The 14,378-nt window shown below is 40.5% G+C and overlaps 1 protein-coding gene across 3 annotated transcripts; it reads left to right on the forward strand.

Annotated features, from left to right (window-relative positions):
- Nucleotides 1-3,281: 3,281 nt before the first annotated feature.
- LOC126986988 (uncharacterized) lies at nucleotides 3,282-9,972 on the forward strand. 3 transcript variants are annotated; one of them, XM_050843617.1, is made up of 5 exons: nucleotides 3,282-3,432; nucleotides 7,573-7,739; nucleotides 8,045-8,203; nucleotides 8,348-8,435; nucleotides 8,570-9,972. In XM_050843617.1, exons 2-5 carry the CDS (start codon nucleotides 7,576-7,578, stop codon nucleotides 9,713-9,715), a joined length of 1,557 nt encoding a protein of 518 aa, XP_050699574.1. In that variant the 5' UTR covers nucleotides 3,282-3,432; nucleotides 7,573-7,575; the 3' UTR covers nucleotides 9,716-9,972. The 3 variants fall into 3 exon arrangements, with proteins under 3 accessions (XP_050699574.1, XP_050699716.1, XP_050699651.1); XM_050843759.1 differs by having other exon boundaries at nucleotides 3,329-3,414; XM_050843694.1 differs by lacking the exon at nucleotides 3,282-3,432 and adding an exon at nucleotides 5,422-7,431.
- The last annotated feature ends 4,406 nt before the right edge of the window (nucleotides 9,973-14,378 follow it).

Raw genomic sequence — 14,378 nt, forward strand, 5'->3', positions numbered from 1 at the left:
CTGGATGATCCATATAAGTACGTGAAATGATTCTTTGAAAAAAAGGAGTATATGTTTCAAATATTTCCTTTCCTGCCATTTCCTATAGTTGGTGATTTTTGTCCCTTTTAATAGCTTTTCTTTAGTTCATTTGAGTGTTTGGAGGGGCCCAAGACGACCCACATGCTGTCCTCATGATTGCCTATCGACCCGGACTCCAGCGAAACTCTCTTAAGAGGATCAAGTGAAGTTCGGGAGGGGGGGGATTGGTCAAGCAAGATGGCGGCAATATGAAACTGTTGCCTGTGCCACCAATTGGCTGGGACCAACCAAAAAAGTACAGATGGGAGCATACGCTATAGCTGAGCGTGGCTGCAGTGCTCATCTCCGTAATATTGGGCCTTGAGCCTATGGTGGGAAGAGCCCATCACCCTAAGACAGGGTAAGCGTGACATCCAGGTTACCACAGTTTACCTTCCCCAGATTTCCCCAGGTATCCATTTATCGACCAGCCCGAAAGGGAAGATGAACAGCTGGGTGAGCTCCATGATGACTGCCCAGGTTGGGATTCGAGCCCCGGACCGCGGATTCGTAGTTAGGCACGCACCACTAGACCATGGAGGCAAAAAAAAATATCCACGGGGGTGAGAAACTTGCTATATGGACAGACTCAAGCATTTAATACAGCCCCTGTCAACAAGATGAGAAAGCAATTACAACAAGCAAATGAACTGAAATTGTTAACCCATGGTTGCACTGCACTCATTCTAAATGTATTGGCTATTGATTTGGAAATTGGTAACATTGAAGAACATGTGGTTCGAGTTCTAAAATACTTTTGAAACTATCACTCTGCCTCAGCAAGATACCGTCAAAAAGGCGGTCAACATTTTGTTCTCCCCGGCACAGAACACTGGATGGACCATGTGTGGCTGACTGAAGATATATATCTATATAAGCTCAGGAAAATTTGTGAAGTTGACCGGGATAATATTGATATGAAAGTTATAGAGTGTTTCTTTGTTTATTTTTCTATTCTATATTGTTGCCCTGCAATAAGATCAAGATTTAAATCAATGAATTTAAAAAAAAAAAAATTTAAGTCTTGATTTAAATTAATGATTTAAAAAAAAAAATTGACTGTAAGACTAGTACTAGTGGCTTCGGCTAAGTCGTGATTTGTCTTACTCTTACGAGGTATAACGCTGATATTTCGAATGACTTCATAAAGGTTGGTGATCTGTCAAGCTTCGTAGCTTCGGTCTGGCAAGTTTTTCCAGATTTACTGTTACCACAAGGATGTTACGGTTGACCGTCTCTAAAATCCATTGGACTACTTGCACTCTTGTGAATAGTGATTCTGACTTGACTGAACTATTTATTAGCGGCTAAGTCACAAAAATGCTCCTATCAGCAGGCTTGCTCTCTTCTCAATCACACTATGATATTTTCCGGTTGTCAAGGTTTACTTTTAAATTTTTTTTTTTTTAAAGTTTCTTACTCTACCTGCCTTTTGCTGCTGGACACTCAGTTTTTCAGCATTTAATATTCATCGTAATTTCGGTAACTTCGATTCGGTAACTCATTTTTAGCGCCATGAAACTCAACCTTTATTTTTCATTTTAGTATTGCATACGTACATTCAAATATACTATTGAAGAAATTGGATATTTATCACAAGTAACCAACGGTATCAGGCACGTGCGAAACGCTAACAATTCACCTTAAGGCAACTAATGAAGGGTCATCAGGGTCAGGAGACGAAAGACAAGATCAAGGGCCTAAAATCGCTGTTCGGCGGAACCAGGTGGTAACGTTCTACAATAATAAAATTTAGTTAAGACAAAAGTTAAAGAGCGGTGAAGGTATCGTTCAATGAGGGACAATTATGATCTTAAGTGGATGATCTGTTGGCTTTTGAAACAGGACTGAAGAGGGGAATTTACAGGAAGAATTGGTGAAACTCATCTCCTTATCAGGTATAATGAATTAGCTAGATCAGTAAGGAAATACACACGTATAGAAGAAACGATTGTAAAGTTAGGGTTGCTAGACGGGCCAAAAGTGATTCCAGTTGATTCTTTACGACGACGATAAAAGCAACAATAAAGTTAAAAAGCACTTGAAACATGGCCTTTACTACTTCTCGCCTTCCTCCTCACTTCCCTACTGATTCCTGCATTACCTACGTCAGAATATTCATGACTAGCAGCTAAAATTAAAACCTTAAAAAGAGGCAAAAAGATCAATAAACGAAAACCACAGTAATAATCGTGTAAATGAATGTTGGTGTATTGAATTTGGCAAAGGGTTCAATACCTTAGCAACAAAGTACATCACAGAGGTTTCGAATGTCAAATAACTGGTGTATTGATTTATAACTTTATTTGGTTGCACTTAGACGAAAATGAATGCAAAAAGTCACTCGCGTTCTCTCACACCTAGGATCAACGGAACTCAAAATTGCTTTATTTTTCTGCGTGACTGTAATGAAAATATAGCATTCAAAAGATGAAATATTAGACAAATTCTAAGTGGTAGTTTTCTGCTTTTCAGGTCATACTTTTGCAAAAATGTTTTCAGCATTTTTCAATGTCAAATTTTCTCATTTTTTTTACTATTTAATAAAACAATTATTGCATAATACTTTCACTTCAAATTGTTAGGAAAAATATAAAGTACATTCTATGAAAGAGAGAAAGAAGTGAGTGCAAAAAAATAACAGCAGAGATCGACATATAAATAAACAACAAATTTATGATAAGTGTACAATCTTCATATTTGGGTGTGATGATTTGGGTACTAATGCGCAAGACATGAGAATCATAACAATCTACTTGTACCAACAATATCTTTCAGTGAACGGCACCGTATCTTCTTTAGGGCCACTCACCACTCCTGATTAGATCTAGCTAACACATGTAATTCATCAGGATAAGATATGTACGGGATATTTAAAGGGGCGGGCGGGGTGGGAGAGAGAGAGAGAGAGAGAGAGAGAGAGAGAGAGAGAGAGAGAGAGAGAGAGAGAGAGAGAGAGAGAGAGAGAGAGAGAGAGAGAGAGAGAGAGAGAGAGAGAGAGAGAGAGAGAGAGAGAGAGAGAGAGAGAGAGAGAGAGAGAGAGAGAGAGCAAAAGAGAGAGAGAAAGAAAGTGAGAGGGAGTCTACCGAAGCAATAGGCAGTACCTAACAAAATTACTTACAAGCACTAGGACAAATGATAGCGTACCGCCTGTTGAATGCTGACAAGTTCGGCCGGCCTGTCTGTCTGGAAAAAAAAAACGAGATTATCTCCTCAGTGGTTCACTCGCCAACAAGATAAGAACAATGTCGAGGACTGCTTCATTTGGTATCTTGCCCCCGGCAGTGAAGGCAGACGCAGGAGTTCACATCCCTTTACATCTGCATTGATCATCTCTTCACCAGAGAAGCTTTAGTACGAGAGGACAGCTAAGTAAGAATATAACATTATTGTTGAAATTGAGACTTAGGAGGGTAAAGGAAACGAGGACTCGCACGTGATCTTGGACCTCCCAAGATTCCGGGAACGCCTGGTCGGTAAAGTGTAGGGCCACAGTGTTGTCCAAACTGGGATCCGCGTACCCCTGGGGGTACGCAGCATAGATCAAAGGGGTACGTGAAAAGACGATGAACACACACACACACACACACACACACACACACACACACACACACACACAGCAGAAACTTCCCATGTTCTATGAAGGAAAAAAGAGAGGGAGGGACGGGTACCTAGGAAGGACGCATAATGTACGTGTACCTAAATATAATATAAATATAATATAATATAATTGAGTTCATTCAGCGATAGGGGTACCTAACAGTAGAAGGTAATAAAGGGTACAATAGGCGAAAAAGTTTGGACAGCACTGGTGTAGGGAACCGTTGGCTGAGGCAAAATACCACAAACAACGTGAGGAGGCTTTACTGATATTTCGGGTTCACATTTAAACAGATCTCATAACCAATAACAAAGAACACACACGATACAGACACTACAGAGCGTCTCAAGACGGTAGCTAGTATTCTCCAGGATGAACTAAACAGACTGTATGACTGGGCGGATAAATGGCAGATAGATTTCAATGTAGGGAAGTTTGGCATCTCACACTATCTGTGCTTCCATTAATCACGTAACCATCTGTTAATGTCTGCAGAGGACTTCCCTGCTGTTCGCCATTGCAGTTCCATATATTTGTAGTCTTTTTTATCCCTTTAAGCATCAGCAGAGAACGCAGTGATCTTCCCCTGCTTGTGGTTACTGATAACGTACGTCAAGTAAAAATCGATGACACACTTTGATAGATTGGGGAGACAATCACTTGAAGTAGATGGTCACTGTCTATGAGACATTATTAGTAACGATGTATCTGACCAGGTCTGAGCGCAGCGTGGGATCAACTTTGATAGGCATCCCTACTGAAAAACTTTCAGAGGGAAGGAACATAGTTTACGAATTCATAGTGGACAAAGTTTATGAGCTGGAGCCCTGACTGAAGAAATACAAGGACTCCTATTTGATCAAACCGGCCTCACCACTCACTTTGATAGCTAATGTCAAAGAAAAAAACACAGAACCTTGGTAAATGGCTTCAAAGCCAGCGTTGTAAAATTCCTTGCAACCACTTCTCTTTAAAACCTCCTCCAAACTTCATGTGTTCGACCTCAGTTCAGTGCTATAGAGTGTGTGTGGCTAAGATACCAGTGAAGACTAAAATCAGCTTATTTTGATATTTTTGGACAAAGGGGTTATGCATCTTCAGCCAATCTGAATGATTTGTTAGGATCAGTTTGAAAATCCACCCATTTAGGAAACCCACCCTATTTTGAGGTCAGAGAGACAGTAACAAGATTAAGTGATGGAAAGGCATGTGGTATTTGTAACAACAATACGAAGCTATTCAAAACTGGAGGTGAATCCACGATCCGTGCGTTGCATGTGGTCTTGACTGCCATATAGCAGTCTGGTACCATTCCTCTCAGTCAACCTTATCTGTAAAGGGAAAGGGGACTGTTAAGACAACTATCCTGGTATACGCTGCTCAATGTGCCAGGCAAGGTCCTTGCCCAGCTATTGCTCATGCAAACTCGTTATCAGATGCTGAAACTGAAGAGACCTGAGCTTTCAAGATTCACGCCCTAGTAAGTCGACCACTTACAGTATCCCAGCGCTTCGCGTGCCGGTGGAACGCCGATGCAGGTTTCGACAAGGGACAGTTGTAGCCTATGATTACCTTAAGAAGGCGTTTGATTCAATCCTTCAAGAGTCACGCTGGGCTCTACTGCGACTCTGAGGGATTCCTGCAAGGACGTTGGTCTATTGGTTGGCTTGTTTTCTGGGAGTAAGAGTGCTATAGAGTGTGTGTGTGTGTGGGGGGGGGGGGGGGGGTCCACCTTCTTTCCCGTCAGCACGGGGGTGATGTATGACTTTGTTCTTGCTCCATCACTTTATAACACTTGCATGGATTGGGTACCAGGCAGAGTTGTGGACCAGAGTCATTGTGAAGCATCGGTTGGCAATACGAAGTTCACTGACCTTGTTTTTGCCGTTGATGCATTAATTCTTGCGGAGTCATTGGAGGTTCTGGCAATGGCTCTCGAGGCACTCCACGAAGAGGCGACGCCCTTGAGACTTCAGATCCCTTGGGCTAAGACTACATAGAAGCATATCTGAGTGCGCGCCGAGGCCCTGAAGATTTCGCCTCTGGAGCTGGATCGGCGGCCGTGAGTGTGCCCAGCTCATCCAAAACTGACGACTCAAACATCTCACTGTCATCCAGTTTCCTCACACCACCATTCATTATTAAAAAATACTGAGGCCACCATCGTCTTTCTAAGAAAACTTTGCATCACACTAGCATAAATTCGTAACAATAATGTAAAAACAAATATACGAAAATGAGGGCTAAATAAAGTAGCGCTTAGTTTTTTTATAACATTTATTTCCCTTTAACTCCTTATTGCTAAGCTATTATTCATTGCCACACTTTTTTAAGTACGGTTCCTGAATCTGCACACTTCTGATTCTGTTGGTGTAGGTTACGTCTCGATCAAAAACTAAAGAGGGTCAAAATTCCCTCTGAACAAACTGTGCCGTGAAGGAGTTCGTCCGCCTCGGCATTTGCTTATCTCGACCCACAGCTATCGTAGTACAATGACATCTGTAAAAAGCACGGATCAGCACTCCGCCCTCACGGCACAACTTTGTTCCGTGGCAATTTTGACTCAATATATTGTTTCTTTCATCGAGACGCAAACTACACCGAAAAAAAAAACGTACAGATTTAGGAACCGTGCTTAAAAAAGTTATGCGATGAAAAATAGCGGAGTATTAAGAAGTTGAAGGAAAATAAGTGTAAGAAAATGTTTATGCGCTACTTTACTTAGCCCTCATTTTCATATACTTGTTTTTACATTATTGTGCTGTCATGAAACTGGGTGGGAGTGAGGTGTGTGAAGTCGCCAGTTTTGGACGAACTGGGCACACTCGCATCTGCCGCAGTGGGGCACTGGCACCCTTCATCACAATGCAGCGGGATAGGGGACGTGCACTCTAATATGTAATTCTCTGGCCATGTGTCTGTTCAAGTGTAGGGCGAAGACATTGTTATCTTGGAGAATTTCACATACTTTGGCAATGTAATTTAGATTAACGGCTAGCTCGACCTAAATATCTTGATGGCAAGGAGAGAGGACTGCGGTGCTAGGACAAGGTAGGGGCAGGTGGTTGTGCACGACATGCTAACATGCAAAGTCCATGTACTCCCCTTTTTTTTTGTAAAATGTCACACCAGCTCTGCCATAATTTGCAAAATATCTGAAGAGTAAGCTAGATCATTTTTCGTCGGAGAATCCTTAGTGTAATATTAGACTGATTTGATAATTGATTTTAAAACCAATTTTAATAAAACCTGATATGAATATTCTTCAGCGATTTTTACATTTATTCTTGCTTTTTTTTCTATCACTGTAGCATCCCCTTTCCAAAGAACAAGCATTCACAAGTACAAAAGTGTAAACGTAAATCAAGTGGTAAAAAACTAACTGGATATCTTTGGGGATTAGAATGTTATTTTTCTCACGTAATGAATGTTCTTATTAGATATTATAATTAGGGCTGAGTGGTTAGCGTGACGGCGTAGCGTTCAGTACGACGCGGGTTCACGCCCCGCCACAAGCTGGGATTTTTCAGTCAGCGCCGAGCGGCCTCAGACTACCCATATGCTGTCCAGAAGACCATCTATCAACCCGAACTCAAGATTCTCTCTCTAGAGGAGAGGGTCATTGATGAGGTCCGAGGGTCAGCATAAGCCAAGGAAGATGGCGCCACTATAAACACTTGGTTGCGCCACAACGGGCTGGGGCCGATCATCAGGCCCCATCAAGAAAGTCTACCGGCGCCTTGGGCGGAAACCTTAAAAATCAGGCCGTGGTAAGGCGTTAAAATTATCGCGTGCGAGACTGCTGTGCGATAGCTTGCATGATTTTTACGCGCGGAGGAAGGAATGCGGCTTACTGAGACAGCGGGAATAAACAGACTAAAGCACCATTTGTTTTCATCTTTCTTATGCAGGCCATGATTCGCTCATCGGCGCTCAGGGTGTGCCAGGGGTGGGCCGCAGGCTCCAGGAGGACCAGCATCCCAACCACCATCACTGCTGCGGCCACCGTCGGCACCAACGTGGAAAGGCTGGAACGCTTCCTCCACTCTACAACGTTCAAATTCAACACGTCGGAAGAGTAAGTCCTCGTATTGGAGCGTTACTAAAACCGCTACGACACATTGAGGCTTTCTTGGTGAATACTTCAGTGAAATTTGAGTAACTTAAAGGTAGATAACACCAAAAAATTAGTTCAGTTTTCTAGATCAGGGGCGATCAACGCCATTATAATTGTGGTGATGCAGGCGTGAAATTTATATGAAATTCATAGGGACTTCTTGTTGTCACCGTTTATCATGTGTATTCCTGCCGTGTGCTAGAGAAGTATAAATGGATGATATGTAAGTGCATGATATTCCTGCTCACGACTCTTCCTGCCCGCAGAGAGAAGGGTATTAAGTGGAGGTTCCCCGTAGACAACTGGACGAAGGCCATGATGAGGAGTGTTGATCGCGGCATGTGTGTAACCATAATCTTCACCCTCAACTCCAAAGCGCCCATCACCCCTGACCTGATGGAAGAGGCGCTCGTTCACCTCTACGGGTAGGTGTAGAAGGGGTGCAGGAGGTTTACATACAGATAAGAACAAAGTGTGGTGCTTTGATGGATAAGTTATGCTTCATATGGATGCAGTTAAACAGTGATCAAGAGGTCAACTTCCTTCTCACATTAATTCTCTTCCAACAGGAAGATCGAGTCATTCAGAACTTGCTTCCGAATGCGGGACGGGCAGCTGTGGGTCGCTGATATGCCACGAAACAAATTAGATTTTCAGGTATGGTAATATTAGAGATACGTGGCTGCACAGTAGCAAAACTCCATAGTCTTGCTTTGCTAATAAACACAGTTTTGAGTGCTACATGTCAGCCTTGCGGTCAGTCACCAAACAACGACGCTTTTGTCTTTCAGGTGGTCGGCAGTACGGACTTGGAGCATGAACACTCTGAACTGCAAAAAGTAAAATTTGACCTCCACAATGGGCCCCTGTGGAATGCTCGTCTCATGACATGCCCTCCCGATGCTCCCTGTCCTCTCCCTGAAGTGAAGGCAGCATATCCTTACCAGTGTTACCTCCTGATGTCCGCCCACCACGCTGCTAATGACGGCGGCACCTTACTACTAATGCCGGACCTCCTTATCAGCATCATCGACAGCCTCCTCGAAGGCTCGCCCGTGGACACCAGGCCGGTCGGGGAGCTCCGTGACGGCGTGGAGGCCAGAATGGAGGGAAACAGGATTAGGGCAGAACTGGAAAGGGATCCTGAGAAGCTTATGGCGTCTCTAAAAAAACATTTAGCGACCAAACATCTTCCCCTTCTCATGGAAGCTTATGGTGTCCCGAAAGAAGCAGACCCAACAACGATATACTCGCAGCCGGTCTTAATCGACAAGGAGATAATGGAAAAGATCGCCGCCAAGTCTTGTTCCATTGGCGCCTCCCTCAGCTCCTGCCTCAATGCTATCTTGAACATATCCGTGATGGAGGTGGCTCGCGAGGCGGGCTTAGAAAGAGACGTCTATAACATTTCCACGAGATTAGCCGTCAGTTCCCGCCGACTAATGAAGAGCTGTGAGAGCTTTCCTCTTGGCTACCATGCCATCCCCTTCACGCACTGCATCTCCACGCCACGTGATGTAAAGAAAAACTTCTGGCAGTACGTGGAGCGCCTCCACACAGAGATCCACGAGAAGCTTAACAGGAACTACATGTGTGAGGAGATGGTGCTTGCTGAGCTGCTGAACACGGAGGGATCCGCGCACGAAGCCAAGTTTGCCAGAGAACAATTTGATTTTGACCATTTCTTCTCAAACCTTTGCTCTTTCGAAGCCTCTCAGCAGAAAGGGGTTGGCAAGAATGCTCAAATAACAGCAGAAAATTATTACTTGAGGTTTCATAACAAGAACTATCCTCTGGCACAAATGGTGTTCCCTTTCCGCGGCAATCTCTGCTTACAGAACTATTGCTCCACAAGGGCCATTGACAGCAGAGTAGCAAACAGATGTCTCGAGAAAAACGTCTCCACGCTTTATGATGTCTCCAAAATGGTGGATTAAAGGTAAATGTACAACTAGTTTGAGGAGTTACGACTGAAAACAATTACACGAATGCCTTGGTGCTCTATGAAGAGTTTAGTGTCCATACAACACATTACCGTATTGCTTTGCAGTCGCAAATCACTCGTTCTTGTGATATAACTTTTTTTCGTAAATATTTACATCAGTTGCCCAGTCGCGACCGCCATGGTGATGGTGGGAGCAGGAACTGTAGGATTGCCAGATGCTTCAATAAGAGAAATCTTCACACCACGTCAGTGGATAATATATGTATGTATATATATATATATATATATATATATATATATATATATATATATATATATATATATATATATATATATATATATATATATATATATATATATATATATATATATATATATATATATATATATATATATATATATATATATATATATATATATATATATATATATCAAATAATAATAATAATAATAATAATAATAATAATAATAATAATAATAATAATAATAATAATAATAATAATAATAATAATAATAATAATAATAATAATAATAATAATAATAATAATAATAATAATAATAATAATAATAATAATAATAATAATATAATAATAATAATAATAATAATAATAATAATAATAATAATAATAATAATAATAATAATAATAATAATAACAACAGCCACATACTGCTGTACTTCTCTAATTTTACAGGCACATCATACAAGTGTGTGTGTGTGGGGGGGGATTCAGGGGGGGCTGCGCCCCCATGGGTAGGAGGGGGGTCGAGGGTTGCGAAACCCCCCCCCCTCCCCCACGTTAGAGGTTAGGTTATGTAAAGTTCGATTGGAGTAGTTTAAGTTTGCTCCCCCAACTAAAAAACCCGTTTTATTGGGCACGCATTGTGGGGCGACGGAAATACCAAAGTCTACTTATAACAAGTCTGGTCACTTCCCGCGAAAATCTCGTCGGATTCGCGCATGACGTCACGCTGCCTTCAAAGGCGGGGTCCGTTACGCCGGACCGAGTCAGTCTGCAACGAGACGGTGCTGGGCACACTATCCTGTCTTGCACGATAGGTTCCCCTCTGTAAGTGTCAACAACTGTAAACCTGGCTGAATTCTTCAGTATGGGCATCACTCTATAACATTTTGGTGCTAATTTAAAGATGTCAAAGTCTCACTGTTACTTTTATTTAACCTGACACTCACATACATATCGTACTCCTATCACTCTGTGCATCAACTCCACAAGTTGTACTGTAGCCACAAAAATGATATATAATTATTCCAGGAAAGTCTACAGTAAACATTCTAACATGAAAATAGAAGTTTTATTCCATTGCTAAATTATTTAACTAAATGCCAAATTGCAATGTAATGTGCTTAGTTAATATCTCTCACTCCTGTCTACTCCTTTCCTTAGTTAACTATTAAAAATTACTAAGTAAGTAATTACTTTAGTCCAAATATATATATATATATATATATATATATATATATATATATATATATATATATATATATATATATATATATATATATATATATATATATATATATATATATAAGGCTCTTTCATCTCATCTCTCTCCTCCATTAGATAGTCTTCACTCTTAAATTCCGCCGCAATGTTTGCCTCTCTTTCTCTCTATATTCGTTATTTGCTTCTATGACTCTTTCTGAACTTGCTAACTTGCCTCCCCCTCCCCGGTCCCTTTGCACTCGACTTTCTTCTGCATGCTCATCTATACTATCATCTCCTCATGCAAGGGTTAACCAGCATCTTCACTCTTTCATCCCTCTCTGGTAAACTCTCAAACTCTCATCTTCATCTGTATTTCCTCCTGCCTACGACTGATTTCTTTCAGAGTATCAGATCAGACTCTCTCCTCCTCCTGACTATCTTTCTTCCCACCTCTTCTTTTCTTTTTTTAGGAGCAGCGAGTAGCGGGTTTTTTTTTATCAATGTTTACTTTTTTTGCCCCTGAACTACTGTCCAAAAAAAAAAAAAAAAATATATATATATATATATATATATATATATATATATCTATATATATATATATATATATATATATATATATATATATATATATATATTACACAGTAATTTACTAATATAGTAGTGTAAATTGGTCACCCCCCTCACTAGTATTATTAACTAAGTAAACTATAAGAACAAGAAGAAAAGAGAAAAAACAACATTTTATTCTTACCTCTTATATTATTTTTTGTTAAATACGAATGATATACTTGCAGTTGATAAAGAAAAAAAGAGTATGACTTGAAAAGGTAGTATACATTGACCCAAAAAAACTAAAAAACATGTCACCCATCATTTCTCCGTTTTCTGTCATCGGACCCACCGAGGCTGTGTGACGTCACTTCTGCATACAAGTCATCCATCAATTACTCCGTTTTCTGTTCTCGGACACACCGCGGCAGCATGACGTCACCTCTCTGCCACGCCTCTCATGCGCGTGAACAGACTTGTTATATAATTAGACTTTGGGAAATACAGCGCCAGGACGGGACGGAGCGGCGGCGGCGGCCGATGCTGCGAGAAATACCTCCTCGATGAAATAAGTCGCTCTGCTATCCACCACGTATGCGCGCTGGAGGAATACACAGCAGTAAAACATTAATTTGCCTGATTGTGTTCTAGTTTGTCCACTTGTAATCTTTGTGAGCGGTACGGTGAGTGAAATATAAAATTAGTAAGCAAGTTGAACCTCTCTGCGAATTATTTTGCGGATGCGGCGGCGGGTATTCAACAGGCTTTGAAAAGTCTATTTTTTTTAGTGATTTAATAATTTGCGACAGAAACACTTAGTAGAGTATTTCTCACACAATTATTAACATTTAATTCTGTCAAAGAAACTACAGTAAATTTTGAATGAAACAGCACAGAATAATAACAGTTTAGGCCATGAAAGCCACAATGTTCATATATCATAATGAAACAGAAAGACTCCAACTATGATAAAACATTTTCAAAAGACCGCCCGCGGCTCACCTCACACAACTCACGACCCATAGCTTCTGGACGATATTGAATCAGCTGTCGATGCAGTTTCAGTAAATGCGAAGGACGACACAGTGTATCTGATCCATGCGGGAACCAACGACGTTCAGTCAACTCAATCTCAGGACCTGTTATCAAAATACCGTCAAGTCATTCGGAAATACAAGACCAAGTCCCCTCACATCATCGTCTCTGGGATTCTACCGAGAGTCAATACGTTCGCCGGATTCAACAACACTAAAGCGTACGGCGTCAACAATAGTCTAAAGCAGTTATGTAACGAACGCATGGCATCACTTCATTGAGCGCCCAGATTTGTTTTGGGAGGACGGACTCCACTTGAACGAGGTTGGTTCGGCGCGGCTTGGAAGGCTCCTGAGCGAGGCAGTTGGAAGCTTCTCGAAAAGCTATTAAAAAAACTGCAGGCGAGGGCAAGGCAAAGGCAACCCTTGATCAACCGAACCGAACCGAACTGTTTTTTAAGTTGTAAATTATAACGATTACCTCTTGGGGGTCAATATGAGGAACTGCCATAGATGTTGGATAATTGTTGGGGAGAAAGCTAATAGGGTCAATATTAGATGGTGGAATGTTACTATCTAGGTGAGGTGCAATGTTCACATAGTATTCATTAAATGCTTCAGTTATTTCATCCGGACTTGTTAATATTTTGTTGTTATAGGAAATGTAATTTAGATAAGTTCTATTGTGATTGTTTTTTTAATTCATTAATAGCTTTCCATATTACTTTTGTATTGTTTTTAAAGTTTGTAAATTTATTCATAAAATATGATTTCTTGGCAATTCTTATCGTTGTGTTTAGTGTATTTCGATACTTCTTATAATACTCTTCAGATATGGCCCCAATTTTGTAGTCCTTGTACAAACTGTTTTTAGTTTTTATGGATTTTAAGATAGCTTGTGTGATCCAGGGACTATTAAATCGTTTTTCTGATATATGTTTTGTTTTTATAGGAAAGCATTCCTCAAATAGGTCTTGAATTTTTTTTTATGAATCTAGCACAATTTAAGTTAACATCTTGTAAAGATAAATAGTCTTGCCAGCATATAGAGTTTAGTTTAATTGAAAACAGTTCTTTATTATTATTAGATATGTCTCGGATTTTTTTTATAGAGTTTTTGATTTGCTTTGGGAGTTGATATATTTAAGAATATTGGGAGATGATCTGAGACGGGAAAGTGCAAAATACCTGTTTTTATTTTAATGTTAAAGTTTATGTATATGTGATCCAAAAGTGAGGGTACACCCAGAGATGAGCTGTCAGGAAATCTGGTAGGTCTAGCAATGAGTGGAGTGATGTTTAATAGTTGTACATATGTAAGAAAGTTATTTGTTGGGATGTGAGAGGTATGTTCAAGTAAATTAATGTTAAAATCTCCAATCAGCACTATTTTATTATCTTTTGCTTTCTCTCGTAAAAGTTCGTGCAATATGTGTGAGAACTCATCAACTGCAATGTGTTTACTGTTAGGTCTGTAAATTGTGCATAGAAGGAAACCTAATGAGTTTGTTTTTATCCTAATTGTGTTTATTTCTATATCTTCATGTACTATTGTCAAGTCTTTGATTTCCTGAGAATGTATTAGATTCGACACAAATATTGATACCCCTCCCTGTTTGCGCGTATT

The sequence above is a fragment of the Eriocheir sinensis genome, chromosome 1, assembly GCF_024679095.1.
Source record: "Eriocheir sinensis breed Jianghai 21 chromosome 1, ASM2467909v1, whole genome shotgun sequence".
Lineage (NCBI taxonomy): Eukaryota > Metazoa > Arthropoda > Malacostraca > Decapoda > Varunidae > Eriocheir > Eriocheir sinensis.

What these genes read in the sequence shown, in the direction of transcription:
- LOC126986988 (XM_050843617.1), top strand. Translation starts at nt 7,576, where the DNA reads ATGATTCGCTCATCGGCGCTCAGGGTGTGCCAGGGGTGGGCCGCAGGC. An exon ending in GCGCTCGTTCACCTCTACGG is followed by an intron (nt 8,204 to 8,347) that starts GTAGGTGTAGAA and finishes CTCTTCCAACAG; the next exon opens with GAAGATCGAGTCATTCAGAA. An exon ending in GAAACAAATTAGATTTTCAG is followed by an intron (nt 8,436 to 8,569) that starts GTATGGTAATAT and finishes TTTGTCTTTCAG; the next exon opens with GTGGTCGGCAGTACGGACTT.